Here is a 24892-nt window from a genome sequence, read left to right on the forward strand (position 1 = left end):
GGCCGTGTGGTAGGAGGGCTGCCCTGTGCTGAGATGGCCACCTGGGGGCTCTTCTGTGTCCAGTGGGACAGAAATCACCTGCTTCCCACAGGAAAGAAGCCTATTCCCAGCGTTTCACAGTTAGGAAATTCCAGGGAGGCAACTCTCCGATCAGTCAGCGGGCCATGGCCAGGGATCCTGAGGACAGATGTTCCAAGCCCCCAGGCTGGAGTCTCTCCGGGGCCTGAGGAGCAGATGCAGCACTGCACAGATGTCAAGTACGTTCAGCTGCCATCCTGCACTGAAAGCAGATGCACACACACACACAGACACACACACAATACTGAATCCAGGAAGTTCCAGCCCACCCAGGGGTAGGGCAAGCAACTGCTCCAATGCTGAGCGCACTGTTCAAAGTCGAATGACTGTGAGAGCAGCAGCAGAGCCTTTCTGGGTGAGTCAAAGCTTCCAGCAGTAACAGGGCGAGACCACTTCCTGGTGGTGACAGAACACCACTAAGGGGCTGGCACTGGGGTGGCTTTAAAAAGCCAGGCACCTTTGCACTCTGATTTCTGGCCTTGGTGGGGACAGTGCAAAGTCACAGCTGAGCAGCAATAGCTGCAGCAGGGAGGAGGGGAAGGTGCTGGTCTGCAACCCCACTGGGAAGCTGGGGTAGAGCTGGCGGCCCAGGCCCCCTCCGTTTGTCTGGGACTTGGTGGGTGAGGGGAGATTGTTCCCTGGCTTTTGTCTGAAACGAGCCTCCCTAGGTGGGAGCGGGAAGCTGCCTCGTATTTGTGTTTGGCCTTTAAGGGGCAGAGCTTTTAAGCGCACTCAGCTCCCAGGTAGACGCCAAACTCTGATTGTCCAAACAGCAGTGCGGCGGGGGCACGTTGGGAGCTCGCTGGACAAAATTTGGCCCCAGTTGTGGTGCTAAGCCACCTTGAAAGTCCATCCTTACGGGGGGCAGGCCAGGCATTGCCCCCTCACCCAGTGCTCTGAGCAGCCTGCCACAGGCACTCCCCTGAGGGCGGGGATGACAGCTCAGGTCTGCGCTAGGACATGCTGCTGGCTTAGCTGCATCGGGTACGGGGTGTCGAGGGATGACCCCGCCTGGCAGAAGCAGTAGCATAAACACAGTTATACCAGTCTATCCCTAGTATACACACCGTCTATCCCTAGTATCCTGGGGGCACTGGAACAAGCTATCCCCTACACACGGTTCGCTGGTATAAGCTGTGTCTGCACGAGGCAGACTTTGTCCCTGGGTGTACCAGCAAAGCGTCCCTCTGGTGGAGCTGGCATCTGAAGGCGAGGGAGCAGGGCAGCCATGCCAGGCTGGTTTCCAGCGAGTGTCACCATCACACCTGCATCAGCATTTTCACGTCCCTGGGGGCCATCAGGGGAGGCTGGCCCCAGCTGCGCTCTTAGGAAGCCTGCTATCTTGGCCAATACACCCAGGACTGAAGGCTGTGTATACACTGCCACTTACTGTGGTATAACCGTCTCTTGGGGGGGGTGAATAATTCCCCCCTCCCTGAGCAATGCAAGTTGCAATACCTAAGTGCTGGGGTAGCCAGTGCTGTGTTGACGGGACAGCTACTGCTGCTCGCGGAGGCTGGAGTCATGAAGTTGATAGGTGAGCTCTCTCCCATCCGCTTAGAGCAGGGGTTCTCAAACTGGGGGGCAGGACCCCTCAGGGGGTCGCGAGGTTACTACATGGGGGGGGTCACGAGCTGTCAGCCTCCACCCCAAACCCTGCTCTGCCTCCAGCATTTATAATTGTGTTAAATATATTAAAAAAGTGTTTTTAATGTATAAGGGGGGTCGGACTCAGAGGCTTGCGATGTGAAAGGGGTCACCAGGAGAAAAGTTTGAGAGCCACTGGCTCAGAGCCTGCATTAGCAGTTGCATCACTGTAAGCTCGGCAGTGTACCGGAGCCTAAGAATGGAGCTAAAGACTCAAGCCTCCCTTGGTAGGGGGCTGTAGCACCCCTTGTCCTCTGTGGATCAGCACTGAGGGGCACCCCCGTAACACACACTCACCAGTGGGTTACCCTCTGTCCTGCTGGCGGCTGCCAGCCTAGGGCCAAATGCTGCCGGGGGAGGTACACACATAGCCTTGGCTTCCCCACAGCCAAGCCTCACTCCGGGTCCCTCTCCTCCAGTCCAAGCAGGGAGCAGGCCCTCTGCCTTTGCTGGAGTGGGGATGGGACAGCCCAGACACAGCTGCCTTGCACACAAAGCCCTCTCTCCCCTAGGACTAACCCGGTGCATGAATCTGTGCACAGCAGCTGCACTCAGATTCTCCGCCATTGTGAGCCGTGAGCCCAGGCTCGGGGTGGGGCTTGTGCAGAATGAAAGCAGAGGCACTGGGCACGGGAAAGCCAAAGGGCGAAATATGGGAGTAGGACAGGAGCTCCGGCGTTCGGCGGTTTCCTTCCCTGGGGGAGCAGGCTCAGCCAGACGAAGTAAGTCCTTTCCCCCCAGCCGTCCTCCTGGGGGGCTTTCACATGGCCACTAGCCAGGAGCCACATGCTGCCAGCTGTGAAAACCATCACCAAGGGAATGGGTGCTGAGAACCGGAGTGGCCGAAGCACTAGAGAAGGGAGTGGTTCTGCTTCTGCCCCCGTGAGGCCCCCCCGACCTGCTGCTGGGCACAGCCAGGGCTAGCCCATTGGGGGCCCCAAGCAGGAACACTTTGCTCCCTCCCCAATGTTAAAACAGGCAAGTTCTTATAATGAAAAGCGAATGGGGGGGCCCTGGAGCTGTTTAGGGCAGGTCTGCGATATCGCTTAAGTTGAGCTAACTTACCTTGCTCAGGGATGTGAAAAGCTGCCCACCCCCCTCCCCGGCAATGCAAGTTTCACGCCGGAGTAATTATGCCGATGGGAGATGCGCTGCAGCTACGCTGATGTAACGTGGGAGTGTCTTAGTCGGCTCATGCCTAGCCCCTGCTCTGCTGCTGTACCTCTGACGTGTTTTCCCCACTGAGCTGTTTGTGACTAGAACATGGTGCAGCCAAACCATGGGTTTGCTGGGCAAGGTTCAGGCAGCAGCAGAGAGATGCTGACTGTGTAACAGTCACATACCTCTAGCACCTAGTGTCCTCTTCTGTGGCGATGCCTGTGGGCAATCTCCCGCCTCGGCCCGCCAGGGATCCCCCTGCTCCTCAAACGGCCCCGCTCCTCTGCACGCCAACACGTGAAGGAGATGCAGGAGCCAGGCCTAGCGGCACACTCAGCCCTGAGGGAGCTCCACAGCACAGGCCAGGCAGCCCTGACTGATCTTTAAGCTCACATGACTTTACCTCCTGGGCCTCTCCTTGGAGCATTCAGCTTCCTCTGCCCCTCTGTGTGCTTCCCACAGCGAATCCACCCAGGGGGGTCCTAGGGAAGCCACAGGGTCCTGCACCCCCACTTCGCTTCGCAGTCAGACATTGACTCTCAGCCAACCAGTAAAACAGAGGTTTATTAGATGACAGGAACATGGTCTAAAACAGAGCTTGTAGGTGCAGAGAACCAGACCCCTCATCCGGGTCCATTCTGGGGCCCAGCGAGCCAGACAACCCCATCTGCCCTCACTCCCCGTCCTCAGCAGTTCCAAACTGAAACCCCCTCCAGCCCCTCCTTTCTGGACTTTGTCTCTTTCCCGGACCAGGAGGTCGCCTGATCTCTTTGTTCACCTTTAGCCACCCTCTTGCAAGAGGGGAAGGGCTCCAGCCATTTGTTGCTAGGATACAAATTGTCAGCAATTTATGCACCCTGGAGACTTAAGAAATGCAGAAGGGAAACTGAGGCACCCACACAGTATTCAGAGGAAACATTAAGAACAGTCCCACTTCATCACACAGACACTCTCAGCTTCTCCTTTCAAAGAAAAGTAAGTTTCTAGCCCTCTCAGTTATGTTGAAAGGCCCCAAAAGGTGACCCCGAAAGCACCTAAAATGTATCAGGCTGGATCTAAAAATCCTATGATTTTTCTGGGGACGTGGCTCGTAGTTTTGAAGGCTTGAGGCTAACACCGTACTAATAATGGGAGCAAGGGACTGCCTTCTCTTCCAGTGTGCACACACCGCTTTCTGCTGTGGCCTGCTCCCTGCTCGCCTCTCGCTGCACTAGCCTTGTTCACTGCAGTATTATTCCACTACCGAACTCTCTGGTTCCCCTGGGAGGTGGAGCAGGCAGGATCTGATGGATGGCTGGGGAAGACTGTGGCAGAGAGGTTAGGTGTCTTGCTCAAGGCCCAACAGGACGTTGGTACCAATGCTGGGGTTAGGCCACGGCATGTGCTCACCCCACTAACGTCACTCCCAGGTTCTATTCACTTCTAACATCTCATCGAGATGAAAGAAAGCAGAAGCTTCCCACATTGCAGGGAAGTGGTTCCCCATCTCATCTGACTTCCTCTTAAGGGCTGGGATGCAACTGATGCAGCAGCCTTCTTATCAAAGGCAGCAAGGAAGTGGGAGGGAGCAGAGTCTGTGGGGTTTCCTCCTGCTCTCTGTGGGGGTGGCAGCTGCAGCCAGCTCTAGGTACGTTACCGGCTGGATGCCCTGGTGTTACTGAAATGTCGGGTCTGCCTAGCTGAGAGCCAATGACAGTCAGACAGGGATAAGGAAAGGTTGCTTTATTCTGCAGAAAAAAGGAGAGTTCTGTACCTTGGTACAAAAAACTCTACTTCATACAAAACCCAAGAATCTTTTATACACACTCACACACAGGCTTCGGTCATGTTAGCATTTGATTGGTGGTTAGCAAACCCTGCACTTCTGCAATCTGCTCAGCAAAAACCAGCTTAGGACCAGCTTCAGTTGCCTCAAGACTGATAAGGGAAGACAGTTCAAAAGTTCAGGCTACTGTGTCCATGAGGTGTCCAATTTTTTTTTAATGGGTGCCAGGTATTATAAGGCTACTAGCTGTTAGGGGGTCGCTGCTGACTGTCACAGTCCCCGCTTCAGGCCTGATAATTTAAATTGTCAGGCCCGTTACACAATTTGCGATTAAGCTGGAGGGAGAGATGTGTTCTTTTATGGACAGGAGAGCTTTTAGTAAGAGCACTACACAAACATTTTGCACTTTGCCCAAACGATGCATAGAAAGAAAAGAAAGAAAATAATTTATTTAATAATTTTACGGAAAAGGCCAGTAAACCATGACCCAAGGTCTGGGAGGAGGTCCTTAAAATTAAGGGTATGAGCAAGAGATACAGTGTGGAAAACAACAGCTGCATTCTTGATGGCCTGCAAATTTTTTTTTAATTAAACCAAAGAGATTAATATACAAACAGCATTTTTTTAATGCGAGCACAGCCCCCCCCCCCACTTTAGCATTTATGGCATTTAGCACATGCTTATTTTGCAGTGTTACATCTGCTATGTTATTAATTTTTTGTTGTAACTTTTGGAAAGCATTTAAGGAGGCATTAGCTGCTTTTTCAAGTTCTGCAGAAATGTTTACCACTGCCCTTTTTAGCTCCGCTACCCCCAGTTCAGGAATAAGTCCATGTATAAAAGAATGAAATTCCGTTTGCTTGATTACTACGGGGTTGTCGGCACGTTTAACCCGAGCCCCTTTTAAGGGTGTGAAGAGCTTGTGAGAATAAGTCCCCAGGTTGAAGATCTGGTGTGAGTCCAATGTAGTGTTTATTTGAACGTCTGGTAATACTTTGGCCACAACACACCGGTCATGCCAACCCGGCGGGAGAGCTTTATAAGCATTATGGCCACAAATAAAATACAGACCGGGGCTTTGTAAATAAAGGGTGAGGGAGCTTCCTGCTACTCGGTGGCGCCAAGCTACCCTAACATCTATGTATAAAAATCTTTTATACACACTCACATACAGGCTTCAGTTGTGTTAGCATTTAATTGGTGGTTAGCAAACCCTGCACTTCTACAATCTGCTCAGGAAAAACTGTTTTAAACTAATTAAAAAAAAACAGTTCAAAAGTTCAGGCTACTGTGTCCATAGGGTATCCAAATTTTTTTAATGGTTGCTACCTATTATAAAGCTACTAGCTGTTAGGAGGTTGCTGGTGAATGTCACACTGGCAAATAGCCACTTGCAATTCCCTCCCAAGCCTGCTGCCCCAGACATCCTCCTGCTCACCAGCTTCCCCACCTCCTCTGCAGTGGGGCTCACTCCTGGTCCTGGCATTCAAGGCCCCAAGCAGCCCCACTCCTGCCTTTCTCTAGCTTCCCACTTTCCTTCCACCCACCTGGCATGATTGCCCCAGGCTTGTCCCGCTCTGCCCTCGGCACCTTCCAGGCAACCCCGGCTCCAGCACATCCTCCATGATCTGCTCTCAGAGCCTTCTGCCTCTCACAGGCCCTTTTCCTGTAAGCCCTTCTCTTCTGCTGCCCCTACCAATGCACAGGAAATGATCCATCATCTGACTGTCTCCAAGGTAACCTTCCTGTTCCATCCTTTGGTCTTTTCTCCATGCATTGCCTATTAAAAGTGTAAGTTCTTGTAGCAAGGTCATAGAATCATAGAATCTCAGGGTTGGAAGTGACATCAGGGGTCATCTAGTCCCATCCTCTGCTCAAAGCAGGAACAATCCCCAGCTAAATCATCTCAGCCAAGGCTTTGCCAAGCCTGACCTTAAAAACCTCTAAGGAAGGAGATTCTACCACCTCCCTAGGTAACCACCCTCCTAGTAAAATAGTTTTTCCTAATATCCAGCCTAGACCTCCCCCACTGCAACTTGAGACCATTACTCCTTGTTCTGTCATCAGGTACCACTGGGAACAGTCTGGATTCATCCTCTTTAGAATCCCCTTTCAGGTAGCTGAAAGCAGCTATCAAATCCCCCCTCATTCTTCTCTTCTGCAGACTAACCAATCCCAGTTCCCTCAGCCTCTCCTTATAAGTCATGTGCTCCAGCCCCCTAATCATTTTTGTTGCCAATCATTTTTGTTGGTCCTTGTCTCCAGCCCTGTCTGTTGAGTACCTGGGACTCCACTGATGCTCTCTAAACAATAACCATCCCCAAGGCCTTTGCTTATTACAGACCATCTGGCTGCTAGCTAGCACAACCCTGCGCAAGGAAGCGGCTCTCATGCTTGGCCCACTCCTTTGTGTCCACACCCCGCTGATTGCTGGTGGATCAGGTCTCTTCATCAGACTGGTCGGGATTAAGACTCACATTCTCACAGTATTTATGCGCTCAACTCCTATTGCTTTCAAGGGGATTTAGGTGCCTAAATACCTTTGAGAAGGTGGGCCTAAAGCACTGGCATCGGTCTCCACTGGGACGGGAGAGGTGGACACAAATCTCGCTTCGGGTGACTCTGTTTTATCTCTGGTGTCCCCTCCCCATGCAGCCTCGCCCGCTCGGGAATCAATTCCTCACAGCCAGTTTGCTGTGCGAGCAGCACAGCAGATCCATGAAAACAGACGCAGCCGTCTAAAAATGGGGAAGAAACCCCAACACTAATGAAACATTCTGGCTGCCCAGTAAGCATCCCAACAAGCTAAGAAGGAAGGAAGTTAAGGTTCCAACACTCAAGGGTTATCTCAGCCATTCCATGCACCCAGGAGAATTTATTGTTTTAGGTGCAGGTGCACAAATTTAACTGACTCAAGGCTGAACTATGGGAAAGTGTTGGGCTCATGTCGCCAGGCCGGCTGAGAGAGCTGTGGCCTGGTTACAAAAGCATAGTGCGACAGAATGCTTGTCTACACAGGGAAATGGACTGGCCTAGCCGTAGAGGGCAAATTATTCTGGGTGGGTCAATTTCCCTATGTTGTCAAGCCCTTGTAGTGCACAAGTGCTGTATGCACAAAGCCTCAATTGTGGAGTTAATGACCCAGCAACACTCATTAGCTATTGTGCTCATTAAAGCATCTTAAAGCACAGAAACATCAGCTCACCCGTAAGCTGCATCCACATGCTGTGTCTGCAGTGGGAGTAACCACTGGTGTGGGTTCTTCCCTTAGAGTTTTCAATCCATCCACAAAAACTGTTGTTATAGGGGGGTTAAGGACACTTAGCAGCACTTTTTTCCCTTCCAGAACAGACAAGTTGGCAGCCAAAGTTGATCTGAGGATCAGAAGAAACACTTGGCTGCACAAGATAATGCACCAAGCCAGACCATAGTAAGCTCATTGCCTGGCCTCAGCGCTGTGTGCTGTCTCCCACCCTGCTCTCAGTGCTGTGGGCCTGCAATAAGCCCCAAGCCTGAATTTTAAAAACAGGACATGTCTGGGCAGCTGTATCTCAGGCCCCCCTTGATCAAATGACCCTAGATTGACCAGACAGCAAGTGTGAAAAATTGGGACAGGGGGTGGGGGGTAATAGGAGCCTATATAATCCAAAAGTCTGGACTGTCTCTATAAAATCTGGACATCTGGTCACCCTAAATGACCCCAGGGCGGCCCAACCGAGCTGAACTAGCCTCGGATCTGGCATGCCAGCTTTCAGTCTTCCTGTGAATTTCAGAGCACTGTGAAATGCTGCCTTTGCAAAGAAATGCTGCTTCAGCCTAGGTCGCTAAGCCTGCTCCTGTTGGCATGCTGTAGCTACCACAATCACGTGCGTCACTCGGACAACCAGCCCGAAAGGCTCCTAACTGCTGACCAATCGGGTTTTGAAGCTGGCTCTTGGTGGCCAAAGCTAGCTGAGCTGAGGGGCAGCCCAGTGATAGAAGTTGCATGTGAGTAATCCCTCTAGTTTTCCCCTAGGTCTGGGCAAAAAAGTGTAGTCAGAACCAGCACATTTGAAAATGAGGTCGTGGCGTGGGGTGGTATCCTGAGAACCCCTTTACTAGATGCCCCACATTTCCAATGCTAACTCTCATTTAGACCGCCCACTGGCCAAGCAGTTTTCTGGCCAAGGTGACTGTGCGTGCGGATTTTAGTACACTTGAAAAAATCACCTCTCAGCAGAAGGTTCTATGCAACCTTAATGATGGTGCTGCAAGAGCACCCCATAATAACATGACTGGTTCCCCTCTTTTACCAAAGTTTGCTTCTCTTTAATAAAGCCCAAGCTAAGGTGGTTTCTTTTGGGGCTGGATTCCAGAATTAGTCCGGAAATTGCCTAGACCATTCAGTGCCCAAGGTGAGAAAGAATTATTTTTATTTTAAATCCCCAAGTTAATGAATAAGGCAACAATAAAATTCCATTGTGCTACGGCACTAGGGTGACCAGACAGCAAGTGTGAAAAATCAGGACGGGGGTGGGGGGGTAATAGGTGATTATATAAGAAAAAGCCCCCAGATATCGGGACTGTCCCTATAAAATCAGGACGTCTGGTGACCCTATAATTCACCTACGTCAAGGTTACCACTGCACTGAGTGACGGCTGCCTCTTTTTCCCCTAGTACTCCACAGTGAGACTTTGGGCAACCTGCTAGACTACCAGACAAATCACTTGTGATTTATGCATGATCTACCCGTTGGAAGGGACTGAGGCACCTTACTCTTGGGTGCTGATGGAAGTTGTTTTCTTTTTTTTAAACCATTTTGAAAGCTTTAACAATGTGACTTACAAATCCTTGCTGTGTAAATATCCGAAACAAAGCAATCCTGACAGCAGTTAGTGTTTGGAATACAGTCAGCAGAGCTTTTGAGAGATGTGAAAATTGTTAAAAGGTCCAGGCTAAGCACTGCGCTGTTAGGGAAAGGGGGTGGGAAAGAGGGACAGGTGACTAGCAGAGTTTGCATATGTGATTTGCATATGTGATTTAATTGCTCGGCCACCTATAATGCAAAACAGTATCAGCTGTGTATCTTGTGACTGTGGGGCTGCATGGTGTTGTGCTGTTATTGGAGACATCACATTGGTTATGTGAATTTATACTACAGCAGGGGTGGTGAATTCCTGCGGTCGCTCAGGTTTCACATACCCTGACTTTTCGGTGTATTGAGATCTTGATTTCAAAGCCTCCTGAAGTTTTTCCATTGACCTTAATGGGCTTTGGGTCAGGCCCTAAATTCCCTAGGTTGCTTTTTTTGTACCTACATAAAAGGAAAAGTCCCCGGGTGAACCCTGGTCCCACTAGCACAGAGGTGAAAGTAACCTGGTATGGTCTGGTACGGTGTACCGGCAAGAGCCAGTACGCCGTGCTGGACCACATCGGCTTCCGCAGCAGGGATTTAAAGGGCTCTGGGCTGCCCGTGGCTGCAGGCAGCCCAGAACCCTTTAAATCCTGCCCGCAGCTGCTGGGGCCGAGATGTAAAGGGCTCAGAGCTCCCCGCCGCTGCGGGCAGCCCAGAGCCCTTTAAATCCTGCCCTCAGCTCTGGCAGCCGGGCTGGGGCCGGGATTTAAAGGACTTGGGGCTCCCCGCAGCGGCAGGAGCTCTGGGCCCTTTAAATCCTGGCCCCAGCCCAGCAAAGCTCGGAGTTCCCTGCGGCAGCCGGAGCCCTGGGCCCTTTAATTTACCCTTTAACACCAGGGGGCTCCCAGCCATTTCTGCAGCTGGGAGCCCTGGGGTGAGGGAGAGCTCAGTGGTTTGAGCATTGGCCTGCTAAACCCAGGGTTATGAATTCAATCCTTGAGGGGGCCACTTAGGGATGTGGGGATTGGTCCTGCTTTGGGCAGGGGGTTAGACTAGATAATCTCTTGAGGTCCATTCTAGCCCTAATGATCTATGATTTAAAGGCCTTGGGGCTCCCAGCCACAGCTGGTGCCCCAGGCTCTTTGAACCTTGAGAGGCCCCACCTCTTCCACTTGAGGCCAGGCCCCCCCAGGACTCCAACAGTACCAAATGAATCTGGTAAGTTACTTTCACCCCTACACTAACATCAATGGAACTTTTGCCTTGGTCTGCAGTGGGTCCAGGATTTCATCCCTCAAGGCAAGGGTGAGATGCGCTCTCCAGGTTCTTCGTTGCAAAGAGCGTGGATGCGTGTAGAAGTCAATGGCAATGAAGAGGAGCCTGCTGAGTGGCTTTCACTAGATACCGCTGTTACTTGTGGGGAATCTGTTCTCACTGAAAGACACCAGTGGGACTAACGGTGCCGGCTCCCATCAGGAGCCATTACTGGGCCAAAAATGGGAGCATCTAAGCTGTGAATCTGCTCCATGGGCAAACCCAAATACCCAGAGGAACTGGTCCTTATGCACCCTGCAGGTCCTGCCTTCTCACTGGGGCCTGAGATGTACTGTCTGGGTCCTGGAGGGTGTCTACAAGGTAATCAGAGATGTGGTGGCAGCAGAGGGGTGACAGCAGACACAATCAGAGGTGTGACAGCAGACACAATCAGATAGGTGATGGCAGCAGAGGGGTGACAGCAGACACAGTCAGAGGTGTGACAGCAGACACAGTCAGAGGGGTTATGGCAGCTAGAGGGGTGACAGCAGACGCAATCAGAGGTGTGACAGCAGACTCAATCAGATGTGTGACGGCAGCAGAGGTGTGATGGCAGACAGAATCAGAGGGGTGGCAGCAGACACAATCAGAGGTGTGATGGCAGCAGAGGGGTGACGACAGATACAATCAGAGGTGTGACGGCAGACACAATCAGAGGGCTGACGGCAGCGGAGGTGTGACGGCAGACACAATCAGAGGGGTGACAGCAGCAGAAGGGTGATGGCAGACACAATCCGAAGTGTGACGACAGAAACAATCAGAGGGGTGATGGCAGACACAATCAGAGGTGTGATGGCAGGAGGGGGGTGACAGCAGCAGAGGGGTGATGAGAGACATGATCAGAGGTGTGATGGAAGACACAATCAGAGGGGTGGCAGCAGACACAATTAAAGGTGTGATGGCAGCAGAGGGGTGACAGCAGACACAATCAGAGGGGTGATGGCAGCAGAGGGGTGACGGAAGACACAATCAGAGCGGTGATGGCAGCAGAAGGGTGATGGCAGTAGGGGATGATGGCAGATACAATCAGAAGGGTGACAGCAGACAATCAGAGGTGTGATGGCAGCTGAGGGGTGATGGCAGACACAATCAGAGGGGTGATGGCAGCAGAGGGGTGACGGAAGACACAATCAGAGCGGTGATGGCAGCAGAGGGGTGATGGCAGTAGGGGGTGATGGCAGATACAATCAGAGGGGTGACAGCAGACAATCAGAGGTGTGATGGCAGCTGAGGGGTGATGGCAGACACAATCAGAGGGGTGATGGCAGCAGAGGGGTGACGGAAGACACAATCAGAGCGGTGATGGCAGCAGAGGGGTGATGGCAGTAGGGGGTGATGGCAGATACAATCAGAGGGGTGACAGCAGACAATCAGAGGTGTGATGGCAGCTGAGGGGTGACGGCAGACACAATCAGAGGGGTGACGGCAGACACAGTCAGAGGGGTGACAGCAGACACAGAGGAGTGACAGTAGACATACCCAAGCTAGCTTTGCACTAGCTAGCTCCAATAACAATAGCAGTGAAGTCATGGCAGCATGTGCTGTACCAATAACCATCCTGCCTGGGACCCTGTATGTGGACTTGAGAGACTAGCCTATGCTGCCATAGCTTCACTGCTATTGGTACTCCTGCTAGTGAGAGCAAAGCTAGCTCGGGTCTGTCTGCACACTGGAAGAACTCTTGCTTGATTCCAAAAGAAGGATTGGAAACTTTGGTGGAAGGCATGGGAGCGCTGGGACTGGGAGAGCTTTTTTTGCGTATGTTAGTTGCTAGCTCTTTCCCTCTGCAGATCCCAAAGCAGTCCAGAAAGGAAGAGCAGTATCATTATCCCCATTTTACAGATGGGTAAATGGAGGCACAGAGTAGTGATGTGATTTGCCTAGGGTCACCCAGCAGACCAATGGCAGAACTAGGAATAAAACTCAGGTCACCCCAAGTCTCAGTCCAATGCTCTAGCCACTAGGCCACACAGCTGACACAAACAAGCCAATGAACTTTAAACAGTCTGGGTAAAAATTCCTTCCGTTCCTGTCTCAGCAGACATCACTTCCTTGGTACCCGTGATGTCACAACCCCGTCAGCTCTACCATCACCTAGAATGTCTTCCAGGGTAGACCAGACCAGAATTCCTAATGGAAAAACCCTGTCTCACTCCATCGAGGTCATCCTCGCTAACCTTCCTGTGCCTCGGTTTCTCCCCTGCCCCTATAAAGGATAGTCCTGCTGGGATGGTATATTCTCTAATGCTGTAAGTGCTATGGACTATTACAGCCTGGCCCTGCAGCAAATACCAGCAGGCAGGGCTGAGAGCATACTGCAAGCAGCCTTTCCTGCCCAGACCTTTCAATAATATATGAACATTGTGTAACATCATCACACCCCCTTTCATCAGTTTGAAGAACTACAGCTGTGATGGATGTAGAAGCAGGGATCCTGGAGTGCAGGAAGAGCCTCAGTTAGCCCTGCAGACCCCTTCGAAGCAGCCCTGTGTGTCCCCTAGCTAGACCTGGCCCCCTAGGAGAGCGTGGTTTTGCTGATGCAGGGAATTCCTTGTGGGGTGGGTGGAGAGGGCTCTGCTCAGGCACTGCTGTCTGTATATCCACCCCTGGCCTGCCAGCCCTTTGTTTGTCACTAAACAAGAAGTTCAGATGTTTGTAAAAAGATGCATGTTTGAGACACCTGACCTGTTAGCTGAACCTCAATTTCAGGTTCCCAGCCTCGTCTTTGTCCTGACTATCTGCATGTTCCTGGCCTCCACTGAAAAGGAAGTTACTTGGCCAGAGAGCGGAGAGCAAGGTAGGTTTGATACTCCTTCCCCTTGCATGCAAACATCCAGGTGCAATGTCTAGGTTCTGTAACCAGAGGATAGCCTGTGGATCAAGGGAGGCCAGGAATTGCAAACTGCCCTCCGGCTATGGAACTGGACAGGCTTCCACCCCATGAGTTATGGACTGCAACGCTGCCCCAGAGTCCCTGCATGGAGAGGAAACCAGGCCAGGGCAGAGGCAGCCTGTTGAGCCTGGCCCAGGATCTGTGATTAAGTGGACAAAGAGGCAGATGCAGCAACTGACTCCTGAATTTACTTGGTGCGTTAGACTCTTTCCCACCGTTGCGTCCTCTCTGTAAGAACGTAGTTTTCAGCACCCTGTCAGTGTGTGGTAACTGGCCGTCTGCGTTCTTGTGCAGGAGTGTGTGAGCAAAGGGGCATTGTGATCTTTGTTGTAGTGTCACACTTTGGTCCACAGGAGCAGGATCCCTCCCCTGAATACGAGCAGCGAGTTGTTTCCTATCTGAAAACAGGACACCAGTCAACTAAAGATGTCATTGGCTGGTTTCCTCCGGCACAGCTCTCCAGGCAGGCTTAGCAGTATTGGCATCTTGTTAAAGGTCTCGATTCTTCTCCAATGACTAGTTGAACTTCAGGCCAATATTTGTGAAATGGGGCAGCTATTGTGGGCACCAGCTTTGAGACCCTTTGACCTGATTTCCAGAGGTGTGTTGCACCTGCAAATCATGGACTAGTGGGGCAGTTACAGGCAATATAGGCAGGGGAGGTGCCTGGAGTTCTCTTTCAGGTCATTCTGCGAGAACCCGATGGGGCTCTCTTGCACTTAAGTCGTGTGCTGGGGTGGGCCCTGGCATGGACATTCACGCCCAGCATTTTATGAGGCCTGAGTGTCCTTTTGCAGTTTTTTTGCAGTACGTCATCCTGCGAGCAATGCAGGATTGCAATAATGTCGCTCTAGGTCCCCTGGCCTCCAGCTCCAGAGAGCTCCCCTCTCATTGCAGGAGGTCTGGGCTGGAGGTAGGAGCCCAATGACTGAGCCAACCATGTCTTATAAACTTGCACCCCCAGATCAGCACAAAGTAATGCAATAAGGGGAGGGATAGCTCAGTGGTTTCAGCAGTGGTCTGCTAAACCTACAGTTGTGAGCTCAATCCTTGAGAGGCCATTTAGGGATCTGAGGCAAAAATCTGTCTGGGGATTGATTCCCCTTTACGCAGGGGGTTGGCCTAGATGACCTCCTGAGGTCCCTTCTAACTCTGATATTCTATGATCAACACCCACCTCCCCTGCTCTCCCCAGGCATGTACACCAGTTTCCCTTCTCCCCTGCCAATCCTACTGGAGAGCAGGATTAGTGGTAATTCTCTGCCCTTATTTTTCAGAACTGAACATTCCCATCAGCAGAGGCTGGCCCAGGGAATCTTCTCCCTCTGAGAAGCCCCCAAAGAATTACCCTTTGTCAAAATGGCAGCTCTCCCCCACTGCTCTCAACCGTATTGCCTCCAGGGCAGGCTGTGAACTGAGGACAATGGCAGACAGTGGCCGTTTTGCCAATGGGCAGTTCAGTTTTTAGTGAGTTTTCTGAAGACATTTCATCTTGATTTAAGAAATTGTCAATGATGGGGAATCCACCTGGTAAATTGTTCCCATGGTTAATTGCTGTCATGGTTAACAATTTATGCCTTTTCTCCAGTCTGAAATCCTACATATTTCTTTTCAAAAGCTACTCTTTGCACCGGATCTGCTCCAGATTCATCTCCCTGCCAATTTTTGCCTAGATAGACAATGGCTAAGCTGAGATCAAAAAGGACCTCAGAAGAAAACAAAACAAAAACAAAACAAAAAGCCCTGATGCCAAATGCTAACTTTCTAAAGGCCCACTTTTAAATCCATTTTCACTCCTAAACTAATAGATTGATTTGTAAATTCTTGCAAAGTTCGGCCTCCGCTCAGAGTGAGTGCTGTAATTTAGTGGGGATAGGCTGTGTTCTCTAGACATAATGAACAAGTTGAATCCTTGCTTTAAGTACACAGTTCACTCAGTTTTAATTATGGATCCATAACTGGCACCTCCAGAACTCTTTAGATAGAAGGTGTCACAGCATGCCTGGCCCCTTTAAGGGGAGATGGGCCCAGCCCACCTGTGACTAATAAGTTACTTCCTTGCAGGCTGTGGGGCCTGGGCATCAGGTGATAGCTTGAAAAGCACCTGGTCTTTACACAGGCCAGCAAGAGCTTAGTCCAGAGTGGCTTGGAGCCTGATGCTTGCAGGAATTGCTGTGGTCAGGGAAAGAATCCAGCGGTCAGGTGACTCCCCAGTACACAAGTTGGGGGTGAGAGCTGCAGGAGTAAAAAAGGTCCCTATGGGAGTCCCTGGTTCTGTGCATTGGGTGTGGGGGGGCTATTCCTGTACCAGGCACAGGGAGGATTGTGCTTAAAACAAATAAAACGATGCTGCAGTGAGACCACTTGCCCACATCTCACACGGGTGGTACTCAAGGCCCGTGGAGGCAGTTTCCTTCATCCCATCGCACATGTCTCTGCCTCAGTAGCAGCCAGCAGGTATTAGAAAGGGCAAGGTGAAGGGCTGTAATGTGTTTTGAGGGCATCCGCATCATTGGCTGAACAATTCCATAACACTGACAATAAGTGACTTAGCAAGTGTTGATTGTGGGCCCTGCCCATACTCCCAAGGCAAAAGGGAAGCTAGAGAGGACTAATAAACCCTCCTGCTACCACCTGACTAGGGTCAGGGTGAAACTTCTGTGGGCAGGTTTGTCCATAATTGCTCATTAGGGGACTTTTTGCACCTTGCTCTGGAGCAGCTGGTGTCAGGAGCCTGGGCTGGCTGGATTCATGTGCTGAGCAGTTTGGGGTTCCTATTTACTGATGACCATCAAGTGCTGTGAGCAAGACCCTGCCATTCAGATCCTTTAACGCCTGAAGACGGGGTCTAGGGTCCAGTGCCTGGTGCGTCCAAGTGCTCGTACCTGGGCTGGGATTCGAAATGGTAGGAGAGGAGTTGAGACACGTGTGGAGACACGAGAGGAGTTGAGACACTTCTGGTGTCGTGTGGCTGCTCTCCTTGCCCCGAACCGGCCCGTGCTTTTCATGCCAGGTTCCTGCTGCAGGTAGCAGACTGTGCCTGAGAGTGCTGCACTGCTGGGTGCTGATAGCACAAGTCATGCCCCCGGCTCTCAAATGTCCAAATGTTCAAATGTCTCCTTGAAAAGAGAGCCAAGGTACTACAACAGTCGAATCATCAAAGGCTTTAGAGTGAAAAACAATCATCTATTGCACCTGGGAAGCCAGGAGGTCAAAGCCACCCTAGAGTGTGCTCCTTTCACCCATGTAGGCAGGCATGTTCTGCAGTAACTGCTGTTTCCTCATGACCTTCGGGTGCAGCCCCCTGGGCTAGTAGCTTTATTTTTCTGGCAGCGCCCATGAGCTGCGGGGCACTGTACAAATGGATCTGTGCCTGCAGATCTTCCAGCGCTCAGTGCAGTGAGCAGATCCGGAGGTCGCGCAGCCCCAGAGCTCTCCAGTGTACTGGGTTTTGTGGGACATCTCACAACTGGAGTTGGAGGGGGGGAGAGAGAGACAGCACTGCTCCCTTCAAATATGCTATAGAGCAGTGGGTGATGCACCCAGCTGTCCTGATGCTGTTTATATGCTCAGGTGCTTTGCAGCCCTCCTCCCCTAGCCCTAGAAGGCGGCTGAGTGTTAGCCTGTCCATTTCACAAACAAGTCAAAGGAGCTCACATCATGTGACAGAACTTAAAATGGCAGATTCGAAGTTTATTAGCCAGGGGCTGCTCCCTGGCTAGGAGTTTAGTCTGTTTGTGGCAGTTTCTTAGGGGTGGCCTGTGCTGGACCCTTGTCATGGAAGCTGGTGAGACCTGCTTGGGACCCTGACTCTCTGCGCTGTGAGAGCCGAGGCGTTGGCTGGCTGCCCGGCAGGCCTCCCTGCCCTGCTCCCTGAGCAGTCCATCTCTGCATGGCCAGGCGCTCCCCAGGCGGGGCAGGCAGCGTTCCTCTGAATGGTGCCCCTCATGCACTCTTGCCTCTCCCCCGAAGGAGCCTGGCCGAAACTGGCAAGCCCCCAGGTGCCAGCCCCTGACCGCGGAGCCCGGCTGCCATGAGATGCTTCCCAAAGCGCTTGCTCACTACTGCCCTGACGCTTCTGGGTCTGCTCCTGCTCCTCAGCCTCTGGCTGCAGAGCCCGAAGGACCCACTGGTGGTGAGTACCAGGCTGGGCTGGGCAGAGACTTTGCCTGTGCCTGCCCCTGAGCTCCCCTACCCTACCCCAGGCCTGCCCCACATCCCCTCCCCTCGCTCTGGGGTCTGTGTTCCCCTCCCCTGCCTCAGGGCTGCCCCGCATCCCCTCCCCTCACTCTGGGGTCTGTGCTCCCTTCCCCTGCCCCAGGGCTGTCCCGCATCCCTTCTCTGTTCCTCCTCTTGCCCTGTCCCACATCCCCAGCCCTCACTCTGGGGTCTGTGCTCCCTTCCCCTGCCCCAGGGCTGTCCCGCATCCCTTCTCTGTTCCTCCTCTTGCCCTGTCCCACATCCCCAGCCCTCACTCTGGGGTCTGTGCTCCCCAGCAGCTGAGTGGCTTCCCCTCCCCTCGCTCGGGGGTCTGTGCTCCTCTCCCCTGCCCCAGGGCTGCCCCACATCCCTTCCCCTTCCCTCTCCTTGCCCTGCCTCAAGGGTTTTTCCTGCATCCCCTCCCCTTGCTCTGGGGTCCACGCTCCCCTCTCCTAATCCCACCTCCCATCCCTGAATTGGGGGCTTCATGGCCTCTCCTCCCTTGCCACACTCTGGTGGAGATGTCTGAACAGGAGGAGGGCATGACTGGCTGAATGGGGGTGGAGCAGCACTACTAGGGGATGCTGTTCTCCAGCTCTAGCCCTCCTGAGCAAAGGGAGCTCAGGGCTGGAGCTGCCGCCCCTGACTGACGAGATGTATTTGCCACAGGCCTGCCTTAGGGCGCGCTAACAGCAGCTAACGCTGGCTCTGCTCTGGCTCCCAGGAGAAGGTGAAGCATTGGGCCCAGGAAATGGTGCTGGAGCAACTCCAACCCGAGGGGAACGTGCGCAGCTTCCAGGATCTGTGGAATGCCTCTGCCTCCAGGAACATCTCCTATCGCTACCTCGCCGGCCACCCCCACTCTAGGAAGAGTGAGTATACCAGGACCAGCCTGCTTTAGCCTCCAGCATTCTCTGCCAGCAGCTGGATCTGGAGAGAGATGCTCTAGAGCTGTGGCTCTCAACCTTTTTGATACCACGGGGACTGACTTGCTGCCTTCCTAAACTGCGTCAGGGAGATCTCCGGGACTGGTGAGAAACACTGGGTAGAGACACGAGTCATAGCGGAGCAGCTTTTGGGAAGCCGGCTGACCGATTTCTGCAACTGCTGCTATGGCACTAATACAGAATGGGGGATAACTGGCTTGGCTGCAGCACTGCTGAGAAGGATCTGGGAGCTGTGGTGGTTCATAACCTCAGCATGAGTCAGCAATGCGATGCTGTTGCAAAAAAAGCAAATTCAATTTTAGATGGCATTAACAGAGGCATACTCAGCACTGGTTAGGCCTCAGCTGGAGTACAGTGTCCATTTTTGGTCACCAATGTCTAGAAAGGCTATAGAGAAACTAGAAAGGATCCAGAGGCAAGTTACAAAGATGATCAGAGGGATGGAACACAAGCCATACGAGCAAAGGCTGAAGGAACTGGCTATGTTTTGTTTGGAAAAGAGGAGATTAAGAGGGGACTTGATAATGGTCTTCAGATACTTGGAAGGTTGCCATAAAAAAAGATGGAGAAAAGTTGTTCTCTCTTCCCGCAGAGGGCAGGACAATAGGCAATGGGGTCAAACTACAGCACAGCAGATGTCGATTAAATCTCAGGAAAAACTTCTTAACTGTAAGAAGAGTAGGACAATGGGACAGACCCCTAGGGAGCTTGTGGAAACTCCTTCGCTGGAGGTTTTCAGAAGGAGGCTGGAGCCATCTGTCTGGGGTGGGTTAGACACAACAAGTCCTGCATCATGGTAGGAGGCTGCCTTGCGATCCCTTCTCACCCTGTGGTTCTATGAGTCTATACCTGTGTTCAGGTGCTGGGCTTGGCTGTCTTGCCCGTGGCGGGGCTCGCTGTCGTTTGAGAGGTCTGGGAGCACCCTTGACGTTACTCGGAAGAATGGCATGGGCTTTACTTGAGTTAATATCTTAGTGAAGACAAGGCATGTTGTAGCTGTCACATGAATCCACAGGTCAAGTTAAAGGCTGGGGTCCACCGTAGCCTCTACCTGTTAGCTCCTCTGAAAGCTACAAGCTGCCACACCCTCACTAGGGCTCTAGCAAACAAACAGCTGAGTCTCTCCATAGCGGCTGCAGACGTTTGTTATTGAGGAGCTAGTCACACCCATGGGAGAGGACCCAAAACAGAAACAACAGTGGGCTGTGGCCTTCCCTCTGCTGCACATGGGAGTGTGTGACCTCCCCCGCCCCTGCTCCCGGGTCCAAGACAAACCACAGGGCAGGCTCACGTAGGGTGCAAAAGTCCACAGGAGTTTAGTGAGGCATTTCCCCACTGCTTCCAGACACAGGTTGCCTGCCGCAGTCTCGCTGGGCCCCACAGGCCTGGCCCAGGCAGGCTGCAAAGTACTGCTTTGCTTTACTGCAGAAGGGGTTCCGAAAACAAACTCCACCGTCCCGCACCAGACCCACCTCCCCCCTAGAGCTCTGGCACCCAGTCAGCAGTCTCTACAGAGGCTCTGGGATGATCCTTTCCTCAGGAAACAAAAGATAAGAGATCTGTTCTCCTTCTGGGACAACCAGCCACCCACAGACCCGTCCACTTCCCTTTGTAAATTTGTTCATTACCTGGCAGTGAATGCAGGTGCAGCGAGGCAGGGCTGAGTGGGCCCACAGCAGCCCCATAGCCCTTGCTGGCTCAGTGTGGGGTTGGTGTCCCCCATCGCAGCAAGGAAGGGAGTTTCCCCTTGGCATAGCTGGTGTGACACTGTCACCCAGTGGGCAAAACGATCTGACACAAGACATACAGCTTCCTTCTAGCTCTGTTTGTGCAACTCTTGCTACCCCCCGGCTGCAGGGAGACAGTTCTTCCTATCTGCTCCTGCTCTACCTTGGAGAAGGGGACAAGCAGAAGAGAGGAGACCCTGTCCTGTTTTGTGTGTTGGTGGAGGGTTTTTTTGATGGCACTAAAATTCTCACTTGTTTCAGTTTGGAGGTGCAGTGGGAATAGTTGAGTCATCTGGGGCGAGGAGAGATGTCAGCTATTCCACTCTGATTAAACAACCCGGTGTCACGGAGTGTAGGAGGAGACAAGGCCCTGCACCCCCGGCTTCCTGCTATTCACCATGACTCTCCGTCAGCCAGTAAAGCAGAAGGTTTATTTAGTGGACAGGAACACAGTCCAAGGCAGGTCTTGCCAATACAGACAACAGGGTCCTCCCCAATTAGGTCCATCTTGGGGTCCCAGGAGCACCACAGCTCCATTGCGGGGTCAGAGCCCTGTTTGGGCTTCCTTCCATTCCCCTAGCCAAATCCTGAAACTCTCTCACTCCCCAGCGTCTCCTCCCCCCAAGCTTTCGTTCAGCTTCCCAGGCAGAGGTGTCACTTGGCCTCTAACCCCTTCCGGGGTTCTCAGGTTACATGCTCAGATATCTTCCCTCAAGGCCAGTCTCCCATCCCCCAATGCAGACCGTCCTCCCAGCCCAAGACTCCCCACTCAGTATTCAAAGACCACATTAAGAACAGTCCTAGTTCATCACACACGGGCTTGGAGCTTTTCACTAAGAGAGATTAGGTAGGACACAAAGGGGAAATTAACAAGAAAACGTGATAAGTAAGGGCTGGTATGCACACATTTCTCCTAAAATTACCAGCTTCATCAAACAATTCACATTTACCAGTGGGCTAGTTGCTGTACAAACAAACAGTACAACATGCTTCCTGACTCCTAGAGCCTACAATTGAAATTCAGAAGACAGGCACAAAGTCGGGGAAAGGAATAGAATCATAGAATATTAGGGTTGGAAGAGACCTCAGGAGGTCATCTAGTCCAACCACCTGCTCAAAGCAGGACCAACCCCAACTAAATCATCCCAGCCAGGGCTTTGTCAAGCCTGACCTTAAAAACATCTAAGGAAGGAGATTCCATCACCTCTTTAGGGAACCAATTCCAGTGCTTCACCACCCTCCTAGTGAATTTTTTTTTCCTAAAATCTAACCTAAACATCCCCCACTGCAACTTGAAACCATTGCTCCTTGTTCTGTCATCTGCTACAACTGAGAACAGCCGAGTTCCATCCTCTTTGGAACCCCCCCTTCAGGTAATTGAAGGCAGCTATCCATCTCAGGTGGGATGTAGCCAGTCCGTCATAGGTAAGGCTGGGAACAACTCCCCATAAAGGCCCAGCCATCCTCTCAGACCTTCAGTACAGGATGTCAACCTGAGCTCAAACACAAGGACATGCTATTGGCTTCTTGTGAAATCAGCTAGACTCGCACCCTCACAGGTATTTAGGTGCCCAATCCTCCCAGATTTCAAAGAGAGTTGGGCCCTAAAATACCGTGAGGGTCTGGGCCTTACTGACGTGTCAAAGGTGCTCATGTCTGTCCTTTCATCCCTCCATGTTTCAGAGTTCCTCACTGTGGGGCTGTCATCTGTCAAGCGGAAGCGAGGCAACTACCTCCTGGACACACTGAAGTCCATCTTCAAGCAGTCAACCCAGGAGGAGCTGGAGGAGATGGTGGTGGTGGTGCACCTGGCTGACCCGGACTCAGAGTGGAACACCCAGGTGGTGATGGACATTACTGCAAGATTCACTCCCCACCTCCTCCGGGGCCAACTGCTGGTTATTCATGCCCCTCCGGAGTGCTACCCACCCCTGGAAGGCCTGAAGAGGAACTACAATGATGCTGAGGATCGAGTGCAGTTCAGATCCAAGCAGAACGTGGACTATGCGTATCTCCTCAGCTTTGCTGCCAACCTTTCCTCCTACTACCTCATGATTGAGGATGACGTGCAGTGCTCCAAGTCCTTCTTCACCACCATCAGGAAGGCAGTGGCGTCCCAGGAAGGCTCCTACTGGGTCACGCTGGAGTTCTCCAAGCTGGGCTACATTGGCAAACTCTACCACTCCAGCGACCTGCCCCAGCTGTCCCAGTTCCTGCTGCTGTTCTACCAAGAAATGCCGTGTGACTGGCTGCTGGGGCACTTCCGCCTGCTGCTCAGCCAGAAGGAGGTGATTCGCTTCAAGCCATCCCTCTTCCAGCACATCGGCCTGTACTCCTCCTTCCAGGGGACGCTCAATCAGCTGAAAGATGATGACTTTGAGGCAGATTCCTTGGACCTGCCTGACAATCCCCCAGCTGTGATGTTCACAGACATAGACACCTTTGAGAACTACCTGCCCAGAAAGGCCTACAGTACAATGCCGGAGTACTTCTGGGGGAAATCCCCATCTGCCGGCAGCCACTTCACCATCGTGTTCCACCAGCCTGCCCGTATCTCACGGCTCCAGGTCCACACCGGCTCTGAGGAGCACCACACCGACTATCTCCACTCAGGGACTGTGGAGCTGGGCAGCCAGCACCAGGGAAAAGGCAAGGGCTGTTCTACATACACCCATGTTGGAGCCTTTGAGAAGGGACATTTTGAACGGAGCGGCTTGGAGAACAGCACGGCTGCCGCCCCGGAGTGTGTGCGGATCCTAGTGACAGAGAGTCAGAGTGAATGGCTGATCATCCGCAGCATCAGCATCTGGACCAAAGCAAACAGCTAAGGGGGGTACAAGGGACAGAGGCACTGCTGGTGACCCACATGCCAGGGAGCTGGCCTCCCTTCTCAGGGGTGAACAAGCAGTTTGGAGGTGTCTGAGGGGCAATGGAAGGTGGTGGCACTGCCCCTCCCAGGCAATGGCACGCTGCAGAGGAGGCAGAGTGAGGGCCTAGTGGGGAAGGAAGATGGGGCACTGAAGGTCAGGGCAGTGGCACAGCAGGATCCTGGTAGCATGGCAGGATGGTGCATTAGGGCAAGAAATGGGAGCTAATGCAGCACATTGATACTCTGACCTTTCAGGGTGCCCTATGTCCTTGGGCATTAATTGCCAGTGTATAGGAGAGCCTGGCTCCCGCCTGGCTCCGCAGAGCTGACTGACTCCTCTGAACTGCTTCCTGTGGGGGCCGTGCAGTCAGAACCAGGCCCGGGTAAGCATCCCACTGGGCCAGGCCCCAGGAGCGAGACCTGGAATGGTGCTTGCAGCAGACTGCTGGGGCTCTGGAGAGGTCAGGAGAGCCAGCAGTGCCCGGCTCAGGGCAGGTTCGGGGCATTGTCTACTAGGGAACTCTAGCCCAGATGTGGGCAAAACCAATGCCCCAGCGTGTGAGGCTGCTCCCAGAGATGGGAAACCTTGGCTCAGGATCCTACTGGTCACGGCTGACCTGCTCTACCCCCGACAGTTTAGAACTGGGAGTCCAACCTCTCCAGCCTCTCCAGCCTGACGGCTAAAACGCTGTACGCCAAATGCCAGGAGGCCACACTCACGGTGGGAGGGGCAGGTTGTTAATAACATTCATTACAGCAGTGCCCAAGAACTAGCCAAAATCAGGTCCTGGCTGTGGTAGGTGCTGTGCAAACACGGAGTGGCAGACAATCCCTGCCCTCAAGCACTTACAGTCTAACTAGCCATGCCAGCTTCCTTGCCAGCCGCCTCCTCGCTCCTGACTTCTTCTGAAACCACATTGAAACCCTAGAAGCAAGGCTCTGTGTGGCCCCTGGCACCACAGGGCCAAACCCAGGGTCAAGAACACCTCTGTTCTGTGGCAGCGTTCATCTAGTGTATCCACTCTTTGCCTCAAGCCTTTGACAGTCACAAGATTGACTTAAAAGTTATTTACAAACATAATAAATATTTGGTTCTTTTCACTTGCCCTCTGGTGTCTGAGCTTTTAGGGTCACACTTGGTTCACATTTTTAAACTTTTCTCCACCCCCGGGAGGGTAAAAAGAACCCTTCATATTTGTTTGAAGTGCAAGCTGAAATTCTCTTGTATTCACCTGAGTTGGGAAGCTAGACCTTTTGGGGAGTATCAAATATCATGACACAATAAAATCGTGGGAATTGGCAACACTGGGTATCCCCAGGACACACCCTTCATTGCCAGTCCTAAGCACACAGAGCTGGCTCTCTGGGCTTTGGCTTCTAGAGGCCAGCCTGCACTTCTGGCCCTCTCCTCCACTCCCTGCCTCCAAGCCTAATGAGCCTGGCACCCCAAACTCCCAGC

General features: G+C 52.5%; 1 protein-coding gene across 2 annotated transcripts; it reads left to right on the top strand.

Moving 5' to 3' along the window:
- Positions 1–289: 289 nt before the first annotated feature.
- LOC116837314 (alpha-1,6-mannosyl-glycoprotein 4-beta-N-acetylglucosaminyltransferase-like) lies at positions 290–24001 on the top strand. 2 transcript variants are annotated; one of them, XM_032801622.2, is made up of 4 exons: positions 290–433; positions 17663–17825; positions 18615–18762; positions 22248–24001. In XM_032801622.2, exons 2-4 carry the CDS (start codon positions 17724–17726, stop codon positions 23390–23392), a joined length of 1395 nt encoding a protein of 464 aa, XP_032657513.1. In that variant the 5' UTR covers positions 290–433; positions 17663–17723; the 3' UTR covers positions 23393–24001. The 2 variants fall into 2 exon arrangements, with proteins under 2 accessions (XP_032657513.1, XP_032657515.1); XM_032801624.2 differs by lacking the exon at positions 290–433 and adding an exon at positions 8379–8635.
- Positions 24002–24892: the final 891 nt, after the last annotated feature.

This window comes from Chelonoidis abingdonii, chromosome 4, assembly GCF_003597395.2.
Source record: "Chelonoidis abingdonii isolate Lonesome George chromosome 4, CheloAbing_2.0, whole genome shotgun sequence".
Classification (NCBI taxonomy): domain Eukaryota; kingdom Metazoa; phylum Chordata; order Testudines; family Testudinidae; genus Chelonoidis; species Chelonoidis abingdonii.

Bases quoted from the DNA above. Each gene is read 5' to 3' on its own strand.
- LOC116837314 (XM_032801622.2), top strand. From the start codon at position 17,724: ATGAGATGCTTCCCAAAGCGCTTGCTCACTACTGCCCTGACGCTTCTG. The intron at 17,826-18,614 runs GTGAGTACCAGG...TCTGGCTCCCAG, and splicing joins GCCCGAAGGACCCACTGGTG to GAGAAGGTGAAGCATTGGGC. The intron at 18,763-22,247 runs GTGAGTATACCA...TCCATGTTTCAG, and splicing joins CCACCCCCACTCTAGGAAGA to AGTTCCTCACTGTGGGGCTG.